The 19,678-nt window shown below is 46.9% G+C and overlaps 1 protein-coding gene across 8 annotated transcripts in view; it reads right to left on the bottom strand.

Moving 5' to 3' along the window:
• Positions 1-1,409: 1,409 nt before the first annotated feature.
• LOC310661417 (uncharacterized protein) overlaps positions 1,410-19,678 on the bottom strand; it is a 122,396-nt gene continuing 104,127 nt past the window's right edge. For all 8 annotated transcript variants that reach the window (XM_083407347.1, XM_083407349.1, XM_083407348.1 and 5 more), the window contains 11 exons: positions 17,638-17,742; positions 15,530-15,601; positions 14,492-14,576; positions 13,281-13,357; positions 10,593-10,736; positions 9,527-9,598; positions 8,987-9,104; positions 7,539-7,735; positions 4,663-4,850; positions 2,861-2,965; positions 1,410-1,868 (listed from right to left, as the gene is read on the bottom strand). In XM_083407347.1, the coding sequence (XP_083263473.1) occupies positions 1,575-1,868; positions 2,861-2,965; positions 4,663-4,850; positions 7,539-7,735; positions 8,987-9,104; positions 9,527-9,598; positions 10,593-10,736; positions 13,281-13,357; positions 14,492-14,576; positions 15,530-15,601; positions 17,638-17,742 (1,457 nt within the window). In that variant the 3' untranslated portion in view covers positions 1,410-1,574. The remainder of the gene's footprint in view (positions 1,869-2,860; positions 2,966-4,662; positions 4,851-7,538; positions 7,736-8,986; positions 9,105-9,526; positions 9,599-10,592; positions 10,737-13,280; positions 13,358-14,491; positions 14,577-15,529; positions 15,602-17,637; positions 17,743-19,678) is intronic.

Below are 19,678 nucleotides of genomic sequence, written 5' to 3'. Positions count from 1 at the left end.
CCCAACATCAGGGTCTTTTCCAGGGAGTCTTCTCTTCTCATGAGGTGGCCAAAGTATTGGAGTCTCAGCTTCAGGATCCTATGTGCATACTGAGCTTCAAATACCAGCAGCGGGCGTGCAGTGGAGCCAGAGTTAAGCAGTAATGTGTATACAACCTAAATTGTGCAAAAACATACACATGTTGCTTTGTATAAATTACCTAGGTTGTAAAATTCAGGTTTGTGTGGTGCACAATCTTTGAAGAAGCACGCTGTAAACCCAGACCTGATATCAGTCTCATTCAACTTTCAAATGTGGCTGAGTTAGATTTGGGGAGCATGACTCCTTGCTGCCATCTATGTCTCAATGCTTCATACTTTCCCCCATTTTGATGATGCCCAAAAAGATTTCACTCACCTAAAGCAGAACCTCAGGAAAGCAAGGACTGCTGGAGCAACACAAATGAGCATCATGGGCTATGGCTATAGAACATATTCTTTCTTTCAGGTGTTATCCAAGGACTGCAGCTCCTCCCCCCCCCCCATTTTCTTAGACCCATTCCTAGAGAAAAAGCAATTATTTTGCCTAGCCTGTGCTTGAGAATATACAAGGCATAATTTCTCGTCAGCAAAATAAGAAGAGCAACGATGGCTCACTTCACAGTTTTCTAGGAAGGATTAATAAGGTAGGAGGACTGCCCATCCCTTGTACAATAGGATTCTATGATTCTAAGTAAAAGGTAAAGGTAAAGGGACCCCTGACTATTAGGTCCAGTCGTGACCGACTCTGGGGTTGCGGCGCTCATCTTGCTTTATTGGCCGAGGGAGCTGGTGTACAGCTTCCGGGTCATGTGGCCAGCATGACTAAGCCGTTTCTGGCGAACCAGAGCAGCGCACGGAAACGCCATTTACCTTCCCGCCGGAGCGGTACCTATTTATCTACTTGCACTTTGACGTACTTTCAAACTGCTAGGTTGGCAGGAGCGGGGACCGAGCAACGGGAGCTCACCCCGTCACGGGGATTCAAAGTGCTCACCTTCTGATCAGCAAGTCCTAGGCTCTGTGGTTTAACCCACAACGCCACCCGTGTCCCTAAGTACTTCTAAGTACTTCTGAATAAAATTGAATCGGGATGATTGAGATGCGGGAATTTCTTGCAAAGGGTTGTGTGGAAATCCCAAAGTTTGAAATTCAGAACGCCAGGGATTGCTTAAAGTTCAGTCTAAAAGTGGATCCCTATTTGTTTACGAGAGGTGGGGGATCTATGGAGATGCTGTAAAAATGCAGATCGGAAGACTTCTGTTTGAATCACGAAATGGCTCTTGGCAGTCAAGATCAAATGCTTCCCCCACCCACTTCCTGCTTTCCCTTTCCCTCCTAGCTGGGCAAGACTCAGGAACAGGAGAAAAGCAGAAGCCACGACACAGGAGGTTTGCCTTTTCTACCTTAATTTCTCACTGTATTTTGCCAGTGTACAAAGCTGAAGCCCTGCATTTCCCAACATGGGAGTTGCGTCCCGGATGCCAGCCCGAGATCATCCTACGGAGCGCCCTCCGGTGAAGAGGAGGATGCCACAGTAAGCAGCATCTGGGGGGGCTACTTCTTGCTTCCTTTATGCCTCCCGCCTGCCCTGATCAGCTTTTCCCCGGCAGCGGATGACCGGCAGCTTTCCTGATACGTTTTCCTGTCGTATTCTTGGAGTTCTCGGGGCGTCAGTAGTTCCTGGCAGACGTTCCACGACCAGGAGTACGTGGAGAAGGTCTGGTAGAAGCTGGGGTTCCCCGAGTCCAGCCCAATCTCGGCGCCGCGCACTCTCTTCCAGAGTTTCAGGGACTTGTTGCGCTCGCGGAGAGCGATTGCCATCCGGTAGGCGTCTGTTGCTTTCTTCACCTGAGCGGGATACAGGTTGGAAGGGGAGATGAAGCTGTCAGAACAGTACAGTCGTACCTCATGTTACGTCCACTTCATCTTACGTTCTTTCAGGTTACGTCCCATGGCGACCCAGAAGTACCGGAAAGAGTTCCTTCTGGGCTTCGCCGCTCGCACATGCGCAGAAGCGGAAAAATGATGTCATGCGCATACGCAGAAGCGGCGAATCGCAACCTGCAGATGCGCCACTGCAGGTTGCGTTCTTTTCATGTTGCGAACGGGCCTCCGGAACGGATCCCGTTCGCAACCAGAAGTACCACTGTAATGGCTAACGGCAAGGGAAATTTACGCAGACGGGAAGTTAATCGGAGTGCCCTAGTCAGGCATTCTTCCCTCTATATAGAGTAGAGTGTGCTCTAGCCCTGCCTTGCCACTGTGTCCTCCTGCAAGCTCCAGCAGCACACTGACCACAAATTGGGGGAAGATATGAAGGAAGAAAGGCTGCCAAACATGCGTAGACTGTGCTCACTGCGGCTTACTGAAATCGGTGGGGCAAGTTAGCCACGGATCCAGCTGAAGCTCCATTGATTTCAGCGGGACCCGGGCAGCAATCCTGTTGCCACTCTGCCAGGAGAAAGTTCCATTCTACTCGGACATGTTAGGATTCCACCATACGGACATGTGGCTTAGACAGAACCCAACCTACTGAAGGGTGCCAGCGCTTAACCTCTCTTTGGATCATTTGGACCAATTTCCTTTCTCACGTAAGGACTAAAGAAGACGGCTTATTGCCCACCTTCAACGCATGAGCATCTATGGAGCAGTATACTAGAGTGGGAATCTTTTGGCAACTCCTGGTCTTTTTATAATCTATATTGTTGCAGGGAATGTGGGCAGGGGGACTGCTTTGGGGATGTTGTTATCATTTCTGTATATTTCCTTTCTTTTTCCTGTTTGCGTTTTTCTATCTTTGCTGGAAAATCAACAACACACACACACAGAGACTAGCATACCTCTCGTCGGATCTCTTCCAGATTGTCAAAAGTAAAACGCCGCTTTCCATGTGTCAGCTGTGGTGCGAGAGTGAGGGAAAGCTTTTTGGGCTTGTTGGATTTAGGCTGTACAGAAAAGAATGAAAGAAAGGAAAGGAGAAAGAAAATGAAAGCTTAACCATCAAGTCTGGAAAGACCAGCAGCGGCAGCTAAGTCCCACACACCACAGTTCAGGGTAGGAGAGGGGTGAGGAAACTGCTGCCGCCTCTCTTCCTACTCTGTGCAGCATGGTCAGGCCTGACCTGGCCGTGGAGAGCAGGTGGCAGCTTTGCTGCTCAGCTACTGTAGCTGGGCACAAGGTGCCTCACAGCAAAGGAGGGTGGGTGGCCTGATACGGGGACAGAGCTGCTGCACCAGGCACAAGCACCACAGCCAAGGTGCGGCTCCTTCTGGTCCAAAGCTAGGCTCAAATGAAGGAGCCTACTGTGAGGGGTAGGGACGCGGGTGGTGCTGTGGGTAAAAGCCTCAGCGCCTAGGGCTTGCCGATCGAAAGGTCGGCGGTTCGAATCCCCGCGGCGGGGTGCGCTCCCGTTGTTCGGTCCCAGCGCCTGCCAACCTAGCAGTTCGAAAGCACTCTCGGGTGCAAGTAGATAAATAGGGACCGCTTACTAGCGGGAAGGTAAACGGCGTTTCCGTGTGCGGCTCTGGCTCGCCAGAGCAACGATGTCACGTTGGCCACGTGACCCGGAAGTGTGTCCGGACAGCGCTGGCCCCCGGCCTCTTGAGTGAGATGGGCGCACAACCCTAGAGTCTGTCAAGACTGGCCCGTACGGGCAGGGGTACCTTTACCTTACTGTGAGGGGTGCCTGTTTGTTCCCCCTCTCAATATTGCACCCTGCACGCCTCTGACTGGCAGCACAAAAAGTGTTAGCACATTCCCACCCCCCAATTTGGGAAGATGCCCATGCAAATGTATTGGTGCTCAGCAAAAAGATTAGTTCTGAATTATAGAGATTGAGATCTAGTAAGACTTAGCTGGGTGTGATTGGCAATGAACAAAAATCATTAGGATCTGTTTCATGTTTTTTTTTAAAAACCAATCCATCTAGGTCTGTACTGTATTTGGGGGCAATAAGGTGACATAACCCCTTCATGGATTATTGCCTTGTTGTGGCGAAGGGGCTTGAATAACTTCAAGAAGCTATGAGCTAGGCCGTGCAGGGCCACCCAAGACGGACAGGTCATAGCTGAGAGTCTAGACTAACTGTGATCCACCTAGAGAAGGAACTGGCAAACCACTCCAGTATTTTGCCAAGAAAACTCCATGGACATAGAATCATAGAGTTGGAATAGACCACAAGGGCCATCGAGTCCAACCCCCTGCCAAGCAGGAAACACCATCAGAACACTCCTGACATATGGTTGTCAAGCCTCTGCTTAAAGACCTCCAAAGAAGGAGACTCCACCACACTCCTTGGCAGCAAATTCCACTGTCGAACAGCTCTTACTGTCAGGAAGTTCTTCCTAATGTTTAGGAAGAACATATAGGAAGAACTCACACATAAAGTGAGTTTCCAAGGCATGCTCTGGTTCATGGGGTCACGGAGAGTCGAACACAACTAAGACGACTAAACAGCAACAACAAGGTGACGTAAATCTTCAGTGCCCACTAATCCAAACAAAACTAAACTGGGAGGCACTGGAACCTCTTGTTCCTTGAAAATGGGGAACACAGACTAATGTGTATCCCAGAGTTTCATTGCGTGTGACGTTGGAAACAGCTGCTAGGTCTGAGCCTGGTACAGAAGGCATCCTGCTCTCACCTCTTGCTTTAGCCATCTTTTCTTATGGAAGAAGTGGTCCTCAAAAGAGGAGATGGGCTCCTGCCTCCTCAGCTGCTCCAGCTTCTGGAGGTTCTTCTTTGGCCTTCCCGGCGTCAGGCCATCTTGGTTAGGGATCAAGGGGAAGATGGGCACCTGAGAATAGGGACTCTCTGATGGGGCAATTTTTTCTGGCAAAACAGGAAAGGAATAAGGGAACCAAGCGTTAGGAAAGGGTGTGCCTGAGGTAGGAGGGGAGCAAAGCTAGGTCTGGATTGAGCAGGAAGGCCATGGGGCAGTGGGTAGGTCTCTTGCCCCCAGAAATGCCTTCCCAGAGAACGCCTCCATGATATTAATAATAATAATAATAATTTTTTATTTATACCCTGTCCTCCCCCGCCAAGGCCAGGCTCAGGGCGGCTAACAAGCAATAATAAAAATAAGTTGAATGAATACAACTTAAAAACAAAATTAAAATACAACATTAAAATATTGAAATATTAAAATGTAGCCTCATCACAGGAAGAGAAAGGAAAAGAAAAAAGAAAGAGGGGGGAGGGAATCAAATTGGCTCCAAGCCAAAGGCCAGGCGGAGCAGCTCTGTCTTACAGGCCCTGCGGAAAGAAATCAGATCCTGCAGGGCCCTGGTCTCATGAGGCAGAGCGTTCCACCAGGCCGGAGCCAGAGTTGAAAAGGCCCTGGCTGGCTCTGGTTGAAGCCAATCTAACTTCCTTAGGGCCCGGGACCTCTAGGGTGTTGCTATTTATGGACCTTGAGGCTCTCCATGGGGCATACCAGGAGAGGCGGTCCCGTAGGTACGAGGGTCCTAGGCCGTGAAGGGCTTTAAAGGTCAAAAGCAGCACCTTAAATCTGACCCTGTACTCCACCGGGAGCCAGTGCAGCTGGAAAAGCACTGGGTGAATATGCTCCCATGGCAGAGACCCCGTGAGGAGCCTCGCTGCGGCATTCTGCACCCGCTGGAGTTTCTGGGACAGCTTCAAGGGCAGCCCCGCGTAGAGCAAATTACAGTAGTCAAGCCTGATGCACCCCTTCTTGCATCAAATCCCTCCCCCAAACCCACTTTTTCTACAAAGCCTATGGCGCCAACCCCTAGGCCCAATATACTGCCGTAACAAAGTGGAACCGAACTGTGCATCCATTCATCCAGTTAGCAAATTATAGGTTGAGTCCCTTGAGGCACAGACCTGTCCTCTTATACCCTGTGGAGCCCGGGTGGTGTAGCGGTTCGAGTACTGGACTAGGACCTGGGAGAACGGGGTTCAAATCCCCACTCGTCCATGAAGGTCACTGGGGGACCTTGGGCCACTCATTGCCTCTCAGCCTGACCCATCCCAGAGGGTGGTTGTGGGGATTAAACGAGGAAAGGGAGACCCATTGACACCACCAGGAGCTCCTTGGAGGAAAAGGTGGGATAATAATGCAATCAATTAATAATAATAATAAATGCATACTGACATCTACATGCATTACACGTAAATCAACAGCAACAGAGTTATGCCCTTCTCCAGGTAACCACATCCTAACAATGCTATATATGTATTAGGATAATAACATCATATATATTTATATAAGAATCTATGGGAGTATATTACATTGCATTTTTGTATATTGTTTCTTTCCTCACATTTTTTGTTCTTTTTTTTTGCTTTTCTCGTTCTTCTCTTCTGCATCACTTTATTTCTTTATGATCAAAATTCTTTCAGTAAAATAAAGGTAAAGGTACCCCTGCCCGTACGGGCCAGTCTTGACAGACTCTAGGGTTGTGCGCCCATCTCACTCAAAGAGGCCGGGGGCCAGCGCTGTCCGAAGACACTTCCGGGTCACGTGGCCAGTGTGACATCGCTGCTCTGGTGAGCCAGAGCCGCACACGGAAACGCCGTTTACCTTCCCGCTAGTAAGCGGTCCCTATTTATCTACTTGCACCCGGGAGTGCTTTCGAACTGCTAGGTTGGCAGGCGCTGGGACCGAACAACGGGACGCACCCCGCTGCGGGGATTCGAACCGCCGACCTTTTGATCGGCAAGCCCTAGACGCTGAGGCTTTAACCCACAGCGCCACCCGCTGTGGGTTAAAGTATTACTATTTTATTACTATTACTATTTTATTACTATTACTATTTCAGTAAAATAGTAATACCAAAAAAAGGAGGAATGGCTTATCTGAGAATCTATGAGAACCTGACCCCAAAACTAGTTCTCACAGTAAAGCAAAAGCAGAGCAGGATTGCTGGTGGTCAGCACAGCACTTCACGGCCAACATTTCCTGTTTCCCAATCCATGACCCTGTGGTACTGATGCTTGCATACATGAAAGGGTTAACGTGAGCCAGAAATGAGCTCAAGTGACCTTGGAGGACCTTAGCAATCTCCCAGCAGCCTTTGCCTCTTCTTACCCCTCCCCCCTCAGCACTCTACCTTCCTGGAAGAATTAAGTAGCCACATGTCTACAGCCTGAATGACTTAGCAAATGCAAATGCTACATGATTTCTTTTGTAATGAAACTAAGTTCTTTTCAAATTGTTTGGAACCTTTTCTTCCTTACTTTTACAGCCAATGGGTTGAGACTTCTTTATTGTAATTGCGGAAACTCTAAGTAAAACCATCACTTATTTGCAAAGCCAAGTGTCTGTGATTTATTCTAGCCTAAGTATTTTCATGGGGGATGTTTGTTTAAAGGTGGATGGAGGACAGATGTAAAATCTAACCAAGTTTTAATGTGCTTCGTACCAATCGTCAGTGTGCTAACTGATGCAAGACAGTAAGAATCTTTTTTTTTTGAGCCCCTCTCTCTGACAGACCCAACTCTGTTCTTAGCAACTACTTTTATCGGCCACAAACTGGCTACACAGGCATTTTTCACCTCGGAGCTGTTCCACATACTCCTCCAACTCCTTGTCTTTCATGACGCAGATGCGGGCAGCGCCAGCAAAAGCAGACAGGGAGGTGGATTTGGATTTTTTCATGGGACCTTTCTTCTGAGCAGACTTGCCCTCAGTAATGCTATCGGAGCGCCAAGCTTTCTTGCCAGTAGATTCCAGGAACTTTTGCCGGTAGTAGCTAGGAGGCAAGCAAAGGAACAACACTGAGACAAAGGCTAAACGCTACAGAATGTGAAGGAACTGAACTCTGTAGTCCTGGGCTACTTGCGTGGACTTGAATATTATACATAGGAAAACATATTTTACTTGTGTGGACTGTTGCATATCATACAGGCTTATCTTTACTGCATATTTTCTTGTCTGTTCACTAGGGATGAGCCTGGAAATCTAGCTAAGGTCCTGAGGCAATGAAAACTCCACTGGATATGTGAGAGGTTGCACACCCTTCATCTGAAAGTGGGGGAATTAAAAACTCCAAACGTCATTGAACCAGTAACCCAAAATGTCTATCCCACAGTTCCTCCAAGGAGAGCTGTTCACCTAAGAGCCGTTGCCCCACTGCAGGCCAGAAACTGACAGCCAATGAACCAACACATGAATGAATGACTCAAGAAGGAGACATTTTCTTTCTTTCTTTCTTTCTTTCTTTCTTTCTTTCTTTCTTTCTTTCCTCCCTCTTTTTTGCCAAATCGTTTTTATTGATTTTCCAAATTTTACCAAAGCAAATTTAATACACCCCCCCAAAAAAACTGGTTTTCTGCACTCCATCGTCGATGTGTCCATAGTTTCCGCTTCTTGCTGATTACTTTCCCAGTTACAGTGGTGCCTTGCAAGACGAAAAGAATCCATTCCGGGAGTCTTTTCGTCTTGCGGTTTTTTCGTCTTGTGAAGCAAGCCCATTGACGGAGTAGCGCTATTAGCGCTATTGACATTTTAAGGGCTAAAAACGGCTTTTTAAGGCTTGGGGGATTAGCGGCTTTGCTGCTAAAATGCTTTTAGCAGCTTAGCGATTCAGAAAAAGGGGTTTTGGAGCAACCCCCCCCCCGAAAATTTTCGTCAATTTTCGTCTTGCGAAGCAAGCCCATAGGGAAATTCGTCTTGCGAAGCGCCTCTGCAGACGGAAAACCCTTTCGTCTTGCGGGTTTTCCGTCTTGCGAGGCATTCGTCATGCGGGGCACCACTGTATTTCAAATTCACATTCCATTCCTCGCAATTAACCTTACCGTATATTACAATATTTTTTGTAGTAAACAAACAAATAAACAATACAAAAAAACCAACAACACTCAGTGAGTTTCATGGCTGAGCAGGGATCTGAATACTGATCTCCTAAAACCAGCATTCTAACCAAACTGGCTCCCTAATAAATAAATAATCAATCAATCAATCAATCAATCAATCACACACATACCCTGCCCCAGTTTCTCACCTGACAATATTCACAGTGGTTTTCCTTGGCAGCATAGAAGTCTCCACAAGCTTTGACAAAAGCTCAAATAACAAGATCCCTCGGGCGTCAACAGTCTCCATGTCACCTTTCCTGGGGGCTGAGAGGAATGGGGGGATACAGAGCGATTAGAGAAGCTCCCATTTCCTCCCCCCTTTCAAGCCATGGCTATAACTGCTGCAGTTGGGGAAAGGAAGGAGAGGTGAGTGGCTCCGATTTTAATCCAGAAAACAACAACGCCTCAGATATCCATCTTAATGGCCACCACCAGCAAATTAGCCTTGTGTAGCTACAGACATCTTCCCACAGAAACTCCCAAGATGCTGCAGAGTCCATACAGAGAGAGCAGGGATCAGGCCTAGGACTCAGCTAAATTGGTAAAGAAAAAGCGTTTTATACACATTATAACGCTGTGGCACCAGATGGCGCTGTGGAGCTACGTTTTTGCCAACGCGATTTCTCATACAGAGTTTGCAAACGCTTCTTTGATGTGACCCTAAACGACAATATGTTTTATCTCACCTACGGCCTGGATGAAGCGGTTGCTGTCTGTGATGATGTTTAGGAAGTCTGTGAAATTCACCTTTCCATCTCCTGCAGGACAACACACACACACACACACACACACACAGACAATAAAGAGCTGATTAGACGGCCTGAGACAGTGAATCACAATAATGAATTACTCCTAACAGTAGTTGCCGCTGGGCAACCTTGTCATTCTCAGACTTCCATTCATTCACTTGCATGCTGTGACTCAGTTCTGTGCATGCTGGAGAAGGGTATGTCGTTTTAGGAAGTAAGACTTTATTTTTGCAAATTTCTTCAGTTTGTGGGTCTGCTATTATATTTGTGACTGGACCACATTTAGCTTGGTAAGTCTACGTTTCATGAAGAAGCACATAAACTGCTTTCGGAAAACCAATAATTTTGCTTTTACCTTCTGAAAATGTCAAGTAACTCTAAATTATAACACATAACAGAGGGTTTCAACCTATTTGAGCCCTTGACTCCCTTAACCAACTACAGTGGTGCCTCGCAAGACGAAATTAATTCGTTCTGCGAGATTTTTCGTCTTGTGAATTTTTTCGTCTTGCGAAGCACCACTGTGTATTGACGGTTTCCCATAGGAATGCATTGGCGGTTTAAAAAAAAAGGTGCAAGACGTTTCGTCTTGCGAAGCAAGCCCATAGGGAAATCCGTCTTGCGAAGCAACTCAGAAAAAGAAAAACTCTTTCATCTTGCGAGTTTTTCGTCTTCCGAGGCATTCGTCTTGCGAGGTACCACTGTACATTCTTTCTGCAGCACCCCTGTGGGGCTGAGGAGCCCTTGCCTGCAGAGCTGGCAGCCTCTCAACCTTTCTTGAACACCTAATAATAATAATAATAATAATAATAATAATAATAATAATAATTTTTTATACCCTGCCCATCTCCACTCCTTCTGGAGTGTTCCCTCAGCCTCTTCTCCCCTCTCCTTGGAAGTCCTTCGGGCAGCTGTTCTTGCTTTCCCTGGTCTCTGAGCTGCCCCCCCCAAAAAAGAGAGGTGCCCCCCCCCATATTTTGCTTCAGCTGCAGACAGCACTCACTATCTGTGTCGGCGTACACCAGCTCATCAAAGGCTTCCTCCTCGGTTAAGTTGATTCCCAAGTTATAGGCCGTGCTCTGCAGGGCTCCAAGATCAATGGTTCCATCAAAGTCCTTGCTGAAGGAATCGTAAGCATTGCGGAATGCTGTACAGAAGTTTGAGGTGGGGGAAAGAAGAGGGAAGACTCAGGGGGAGACCAACAAATGATTTGCTCAGAGAGAGAATCCGTGAAAAGGACTAAGCACCAAATTTCTCCTATGAACACTCCCCACCTCTGCCTCTGTATTCGAAACCCCGTGTTTACATAAAATCCTATCCTTAGTTCACTAGCAAAATCAGTAGTCCTCAAGCTCCTCTGACCCAGAACCCACCTTTAACACAGACATGCATTTGGGGAACCATTTCTTAATTATTTACCACACAGACTTCTCCCCACTTATGTGTGATCAACTCGAGCGCAAATGCATATAGGTGCGGCGCTGGGAAACAAATAATTTGATCAAAACCCAGAAGTGGTGGGAGAGAGCTGCTGGAGAGTCCTCATGGCTCATAATTATTTTATGTGCGAGGGGGCCCGGAACGTAACCCCCGCGTAATGGGGTTGAGAAAACACCTGTATATTTGTATGGTGTAAGTGCAGCTATTGCACCCCCTCATCCCCTTAGATAAGGATGTGATTCAGCAGGGTTTCAGCTCACCAGCTGAAGACCAGTGGTCTAAATAGCAAGTTTCATTGAAGAAGAGTTTGGATTTGATATCCCGCCTTTCACTCCCCTTCAGGAGTCTCAAAGCGGCTAACATTCTCGTTTCCCTTCCTCCCCCACAACAAACACTCTGTGAGGTGAGTGGGGCTGAGAGACTTCAGAGAAGTGTGACTGGCCCAAGGTCACCCAGCAGCTGCATGTGGAGGAGCGGGGAAGCGAACCCGGTGCCCCAGATTACGAGACTACCGCTCTTAACCACTACACCACACTGGCTCTCATTTCATTGCTTTCAATGATAATGAATCTGTACTAACTTTGTCTAGATTGTGTCCCTCCATCAACTGATTAATCTACCTTTGCTTTGCTACAATTCTGGAAATTGTTTCATGAGGATATTGACCGCTGCGAGTCTTTCATGCAATGCGTGTATGTTCTTGCTTACATTTCCCTAGCTTGTTTGTCTGTATGTTTATTCCTTCTCTCTTATAACTGAATTTGTATTTTAAAATTCAGTGAAATACATTTGTGAAACAAATCAAAACAAATGATATTGGGAAGCATGTGGGAACGTTTATATAATTTAGCAGAGTTTAAACGATCCCCTGTTTGAGTTTATGCAGCGACAAGAGGGGCTGCTAACCCGTTTGAGTCCTATCAATAATTATACCTTCCTGGTTGATAATCCCTTTCTGTCCCTCTTAAAGAAAACACACATGAATCCGAATCATATTAACATAAACTACTTTACTTTCAGATTCATTCAGGTTTACAGAGTTGTTCCTGAAGGCAGTTTTGTCAATTGGTTGGTCGGTTGCTGCTAGGAGTGTTAACTGGTAACTGTTCAGATGCAGTCTTCTCATGATTCCCTACTATCTAGTATATAGTTTATCTGTTGTGTAACCTAAGCCTGCCTTCAGGAACAACACTGTAAACCTGAATGAATCTGAAAGTAAAGTTGTTGTTGTTGTTTAGTTGTGTCCGACTCTTCGTGACCCCATGGACCAGAGCACGCCAGGCACTCCTGTCTTCCACTGCCTCCCGCAGTTTGGTCAAACTCATGCTGGTAGCCCAACCATCTCATCCTCTGTCGTCCCCTTCTCCTTGTGCCCTCCATCTTTCCCAACATCAGGGTCTTTTCCAGGAAGTCTTCGCTTCTCATGAGGTGGCCAAAGTATTAGAGCCTCAGCTTCACAATCTGTCCTTCCAGTGAGCACTCAGGACTGATTTCCTTCAGAATGGATAGGTTTGATCTTCTTGCAGTCCATGGGACTCTCAAGAGTCTCCTCCAGCACCATAATTCAAAAGAATCAATTCTTCAGCGATCACCCTTCTTTATGGTCCAGCTCTCACTTCCATACATCACTACTGGGAAAACCATAGCTTTAACTATACGGACCTTTGTTGGCAAGGTGATGTCTCTGCTTTTTAAGGTGCTATCTAGGTTTGTCATTGCTTTCCTCCCAAGAAGCAGGCGTCTTTTAATTTCGTGACTGCTGTCACCATCTGTAGTGATCATGGAGCCCAAGAAAGTAAAATCTCTCACTGCCTCCATTTCTTCCCCTTCTATTTGCCAGGAGGTGATGGGCCCAGTGTTGATATGATTCAGATTCAGGTTTGTGGGATATAAAGCTGTCACTCAAGTCCAATATTCCACACCTAGGACCTCTCTGGTCTTGACCTTCCCAACCTCTGAACAAAATAAAAAAGAGCTGTCTGGGTTTGTAGTATAAATTGGCCCTAGCAGATGAATCTACAGCGGCTTTCAGACCTGTGAGTAGGTTGTCTCCAGGGTCCTAAGAAGACTTAACAGTTGCATCGGGGGTAGCCAATGCGGTACCCTCCGTATGTTAAGAACTACAATTCCCATGAGACTCAGCCAGCATGGCCAATGGTCAGGAAAAATGGGAGTCATATATGGTCCACCATATCTGAAGGTGTTCTAGATTGGATAGCCCAGAATTATGTTTTGCAAACAGGAGAATTACCTTCCAGTTGTGGTTTGGTCAGGTTCCTTGCTGCTCTGGATTTGCCCATGTCACTGGGAGCCTCAGAAAACTGAATTCTGCCAAAAATACAAAGAAAGAAGCACAACGTTGATTAGCCGACTCACGGCTTCTCCAAACTTACCGTTTAATGTATTTTTTATCTTTGTTGGAAGCCGCCCAGAGTAGCTGGGGAAACTCAGTCAGATGGGCGGGGTACAAATAAATTATTATTATTATTATTATTATTATTAGTATTATTATTATTATTATTATTCCCTGCTCTTTCTGAGCAGAGGTCTGTGCTTTAGTGGCCTGTGTCATTTTAATGTTTTCCCTGCGAAAGCCCACTTTTTAAAGCTGCATCGTCAGCTTGGGTTTTCCACAATTTGATGTTTGCTCCAATTGAGCTTTAAAGAGCAGGTTGTCTGGGTTTTGTTTTGTTTTTTAAAAAATTGTCATTCATTTAAGAATCCATTAATGGAGCGAATAAGGTACTGGAACTTAAGAAGCAGCAGGCAATTTGGGATTAAAGAGGGATAATGGTCATTCCAAAAATCAAGAAGGATCTATCCTCCACTAAAACAATACAGATCATTTTCCCCATACTATTTCCATGTCAATACTTGTAGTTCATTTAAATAAGGTGGTAAATACAATAAGACTAGAGTTAAGATAATGGGCCACATCCAACGCAGGGTGCTTGTACAAGGAGAATTTCCTGACTCCTATTCTTTGCCATTAGGGACGCGGGTGGCGCTGTGGGTTAAACCACAGAGTCTAGGGCTTGCCAATCAGGTTGGGGGTTTGAATCCTCGCAACGGGGTGAGCTCCCGTTGCTCGGTCCCAGCTCCTGTCAACCTAGCAGTTCGAAAGCATGTCAAAGTGCAAGTAGATAAATAGGTACCATTCCAGTGGGAAGGTAAACGGCGTTTCCGTGGGCTGCTCTGGTTCGCCAGAAGGGGCTTAGTCATGCTGGCCACATGACCTGGAAGCTGTACACCGGCTCCCTCGGCCAATAAAGCGAGATGAGTGCTGCAACCCCAGAGTCGGTCACGACTGGACCTAATGGTCAGGGGTCCCATTACCTTTACTATTCTTTGCCATTGGACCCCCTTTTCCTGAGGGTCAGGGGGCTCTCAGAAAAGCCAGAGATGTGGGGCAGGGCCCTGCAGTTAGGTAGAGGGAGCTTGCATTTGTGAGCCCTGACTAACCTGCTTGGTGCTTCTTGGTGGTGCCTCTCTGTCACCTTTGGAAACCTGATGGACTTTGCATGTAACTTTTTACCCACATATGTTCCTGTGAAGAAAAGGAGATCTGCATAAACCGTCAGTGGTAGACAGGCACATCCCCGACGGCAAACAGAACGCATGGACCTCTCTCCAGAAAACCCATTTATTCAGCATTACTCCTGATTTATTTGCACAAAACATACGCGGAGTTTTGTTTACAGTGGTACCTCAGGTGACAAACCTAATTCATTCTGGAGGTCCGTTCTTAACCCAAAACCGTTCGTAACCTGAGGCGCACTTTCGCTAATGGGGCCTCCCGCTGCTGCCGGCACGCGATTTCCGTTCTCATCCTGAGGCAAAGTTCGCAACCCGGAACAACTACTTCCGGTTTATGCAGAGTTTGTAACCTGAAGTGATTGTAACCACTGTATTTCCTTGATTAAATTTACCGTATTTTTCGCTCTATAAGACACACCAGACCATAAGACACACCTAGTTTTTGGAGGAGGAAAACACGAGGAAAAAAAATTCTGAATCCCAGAAGCCAGAACACCAAGAGCGATTGCTACGCAGCGAAAGCAGCGATCCCTCTTGCTGTTCTGGCTTCTGGGATAGCTGTGCAGCCTGCATTCGCTCCATAAGACGCACACACATTTCCCCTTACTTTTTAGGAGGGAAAATATGAGTCTTATAGAGCAAAAAATACGGTATAGCCTAGCCTTCCTTTCAAAGGATAGACTATGTTGAGTCTCTACTGAGCATTTGTTCGGATTTGTTTATGGGGCAGTTATGTGGCAATGAACTATTATTATTATTTTTATTATTATTAGCATTTTACCCCGCTATTCAGCCAAAAAGCGTCTCTTGGAGGCTGTAGAACAGAAGTGAGGCAAGAAAGCTGGGAGGGCATTAAGCACTGCCATGGGTTGCGAAGCTGCCAAGTCCAGGAAATGGGCTTTTTCCCAATCTGTTGCCTCTATATTTCCATCGCCAAAGGTAAAACAACAACAACAAACTCACCCTCCATCTCAGAGCGGGCCAGAGTGACATTGCAAGCCCTTACAAACTCTTTCAAATTCACCGTCCCGTCCTCTGCAAGGCAAAGAGAGAGAAGGACTTGAGAAAGGCCAATGTACTTATAAACCCCATTGCAGAGAAAGAAGGGGGACAGCACAGCCTTACACGGCCTCCTTCCAGATTAAAAGGAAAAATGCCTCTTAAAGAACTGCATTGCAGCTTTCTTCACAAACATTATTGTTATTTGCGTGGCTATACCTGCCCCCTCCCACAGGTGGAATAAATAAAGACACAGACACCAGAATTTAGGTTAATGGGCGAAAATGGCCACAACTTTATTGATTACAGGTAAGAGCGGTATTGGCCTTAGGCATTGGCCCTAACAGACTATCCGGTCTAACCGGGAAGGGTGAAGCACCAACAGGGGGAGCCCCCGAGATGCACATCCCTGGGCGCTCCCCGAGGGGTTACCGCTTGGGAGCGCGCTTTAGGCCCTAGCCTCCGTAGGTTTTGGACGAGGCGACGCCCCCCCGGAGTCCATTAACGAACTACCCTTCAAGAATTGGGGGAGGTGATGGCGATCCTCCCCCCGACCTCATTTGCATAACAATACCCCGGCCAATGCCTAACCGCCAAAACCAAGGAGTTGTGACAATTGCTACGAGGTAGGCGAAAAAACCAAGTGGCTTCAAATTCAGCCAATTAGCCAAATGGAAAAACTCCTACCAGGCCCCTTGCGGCGACCAGCCGAAGCCCATAGCAAGGTCCAGAAGCACACCTAAAGGGCGGGTGGAAGGGAAACCGCAGCTGTAGCTGTAGCGAGAGGGAAAGGGGGCGAGCCTGGGCTGCCCTGACCTTAAGTGCCCTGAGTTAGGCCCGCCCCCTGCACCAGCCTATTGGCTGGTGCTGCCATAAATGAATACTAATGAAGAATGGGAATCCCGGCTTCCCGCGGGGCTAGCGCCAGCCCCGCAAGAGTGTGGATGGGGTCGTGAGCCCGCAACACCCCCCCTCTCGAGATCGGGAGTGGCTTTATTGAATTTATATACCGCACTATACTTGGGGGTCTCAGAGGGGTTCACAGAATAAAATCAAGATATAAAACCACAAAATACATAATAATAATAAAAACAACAACCCAATAGCCCCCACAAACACATTTTAAAAGTGCATAGGATATAAACATAAACCACATTTTTACCTCACTAACATGGAGCAACATAATCCCCAAGACAGATTATAGCAACAAGAAATAATAATAACAAAATATTATTTATATGCTGCTCATCTGACTGGGTTGCCCCAGTCAGTAGCCATATGCCATATATTATATAACTGTTTATGTATGTATGTGTGTGAGAGAGAGAATGTATGTATCCAATTAAAACAAGCTCTGCCATTTAAAGTTACTTAAAATAAAAATACAGACCATTCTAAAACAGCAGTCATTTAAAAAAACAAGAACAGATAAAATAGCCTTAGCTCAGTTAAAAACAGGCAATCTGCCTCACCCTCTGGACGCCAACTGATATGTAAGGGTTGATACAAATTTCCAAAGGGTAAGGCCCAAAATATTGCCTTGAAAACAGCCTTTTGAAACTGAAGGCAGTAGTGACCGAAATCTATTTGTTCACAGTAGTCTGTAGAAAATATAATAATAACAGACCACATAATAGTGGACGGATCTCCCGAAATATGAATTACTTTATTAAAACTTCAGAATGAATGGCAAACCTATGGAACAGCCTTGATCAGCCTTGGACTCCCAGATGTTGTTGGATTACAATTCCCATCATCCCTAGCTAGCAGAACCAGGGGTCAGAGATGATGGGAGTTGTAGTCTAACAACATTTGGGGACCTAAGGTTGAGTAAGTCTGTGCTAGAGTATGGTGAGTGATGGGTGGACTCTAAGGACTTGGGCAGGATTTGTGGCCTTGTTATCCCATCAGAGAGTTGATGATGGATGTTCCACAAGAGAGTCATCCAGACTGTGGACTAAAAGGCTGCATTACCCTGTGTGATGTGCAGATGTGAAGGTTTGGGGAGTCATATTTTAGAACTCTTAGTTCCATGGTCCAATGAAGATGGGAAGACCATGGGACACACTCACCATTCATCATTGCAATCTTCTGCGCTTCCTCCAGTTCTTCCTGTGTTAAGAAGATTCCCATGCCGCCTAGGACAGTGTCCAGGTCGCTAATATCCACTTTTTCATCTTTAAAGGAAAAGCAATAGATATTCACCATATTAAACTGTGGAAAGCTAATCCCATCTGGTGCTTCATTTGGCCCCACAACAATAATTATTAATACCCCGTTTTACAAATGAAGAACACTGAAGCAGAGCAAGTTAATGCAACAGAACTCAGACCAGTGATCTAGATTTCTGTTCCACCTTATGCCACACAGCTCACAGTTTGAAAACACAATCCGAAGTGAGGAAGAGAAAGAAAGAGGTTTTGGACACTTCCAGATGACCTGTTTGTCCAAAGTTTGGGGGAAGGTTAGACAACATTACAGCTTTCCATTGCATTTTCCTATTACTTTTCTTATTTTTTAAAAAAGTTTAGTTTAGGGGAGGAAGGAAGTCTGTTATTCAAAAGCTCCTAATCAACTTTAACTGTGTAACCTAAATTTGCCAGCATGTGACTAGTTCCCACCCCCAAAATAGTGGCAGCCTGGATGCACCCGTTGTGTTTCTGGTGTTGTACACTGGATGAACGAGATCAAAAGTTATTCACGGAACTGTCTAGCATCAATTAGCTTTCTGTCTCAGTTTACAAACTGTAAATTTAAATGTGCGATAGTCAGTGGCATAGCGTGTGTGTGTGTGTGTATGCCATAGGGGCAGTTGCCCAGGGTGCCAAATTGTTAGGGGGCGCAAAATTCCAACATCTGGTGTTGCCTCAATACAGCTGTGTGCTTCCATCGCTGGGCTCCATGCAAACCAGGAAGTGACCCCTCCAGACAACGGAACAACTCTTCTTTTCTTATCTCTGGGGCTGCAATCTTCTGGGTGACACAGACGCTGTTTGGCAGTTGAATGTGCATTTGCACTCTGTCCATTTCCCACCCAGTGGCGTAGCATGGGTTGTCAGCACCCGGGGCAAGGCAAGTAATTTGCGCCCCCCCCCCCGCTGCACTGTCCCTCCCCCAGATAGTCCCTCGCTCTCTCTCCGCACCGCACCGCACGCCTGGCACCCCCCCCCACAGTGGGCGGCGACCCGGCGGCTCGGATCGGATTCGCACAGCCAGCACTGCAGTGAGAGAGAGTGAGTGAGCCAGGTAGGGGCAGAGAGCTGCGAGTGCGAGCGCCCCCCCAGATGTTGCGCCTGGTGCGGCCGGCCCCCCCTGCATCCCCCACGCTACGCCACTGTTCCCACCCACCCCTTCTCATGGCCCCAGAGCTGGCAACCCATGCTACACCACTGGCAATGGCATATTTACAACCCATCAGAAGTAAGGCCTATTTTACTCCCAAACTAGATGTGCCTTGGACTGTAGACGTACATCAGTTTTAATCCTCAGCTTCCTGCTCCAAGAATGGATATTTCCTCTTCCTCCCTTTTAATCAATTCCCCCCTTTTTGTACATTATTCCTTTTCCCAGCTTCAGCAGCTCTGACTAGCATAGTGAGGAGATAAGATGGCCAGATGCAAGAGGGCTCCTGGGCCTTTAATAGTCACACAAAAGTGGGAAATTCAACAGGTATAGCTTGCCACATAAATTGCATCTGCCCAAATGCCATTCTCTGCACATCTTTTAAAGGTGCATGATGGGGCCCAGTCCTCTTTTGCATCTGTCCACCCCACTGAGAGGAAAAACAGAGGCAATACAATGTGTTAGTGGATGCTTTCCATTCTGCCTTCCTTGAAATACCTGCAGTCCTCATGAGGATTGAAAAATGGGCTTTAAATCGCCCCGCTCTGCCCAGATTTGATTCTTCTTATCATGCCTGTGGTTTCCAGTAAGGAAAAATACCCTTCTGTTCCCAAATCCTCCCTGGTCCACAGAGCGAGTGGCATCAATGAACATGCAATGTACTCAGGGCTGACTTAAGCATATGCGGTGCCGGGGTGCAAAGATCCGCCCAACGTGCCCCCCCTGGTTGCCCTGTCCCAGGCAAGCAGGAGGGAAGAGCCGGCTGGCCGC

Source organism: Podarcis tiliguerta (assembly GCF_965153285.1).
Source record: "Podarcis tiliguerta genome assembly, chromosome: 13".
Taxonomy (NCBI): domain Eukaryota; kingdom Metazoa; phylum Chordata; class Lepidosauria; order Squamata; family Lacertidae; genus Podarcis; species Podarcis tiliguerta.
This window is presented reverse-complemented; position numbering and strand designations above follow the sequence as displayed.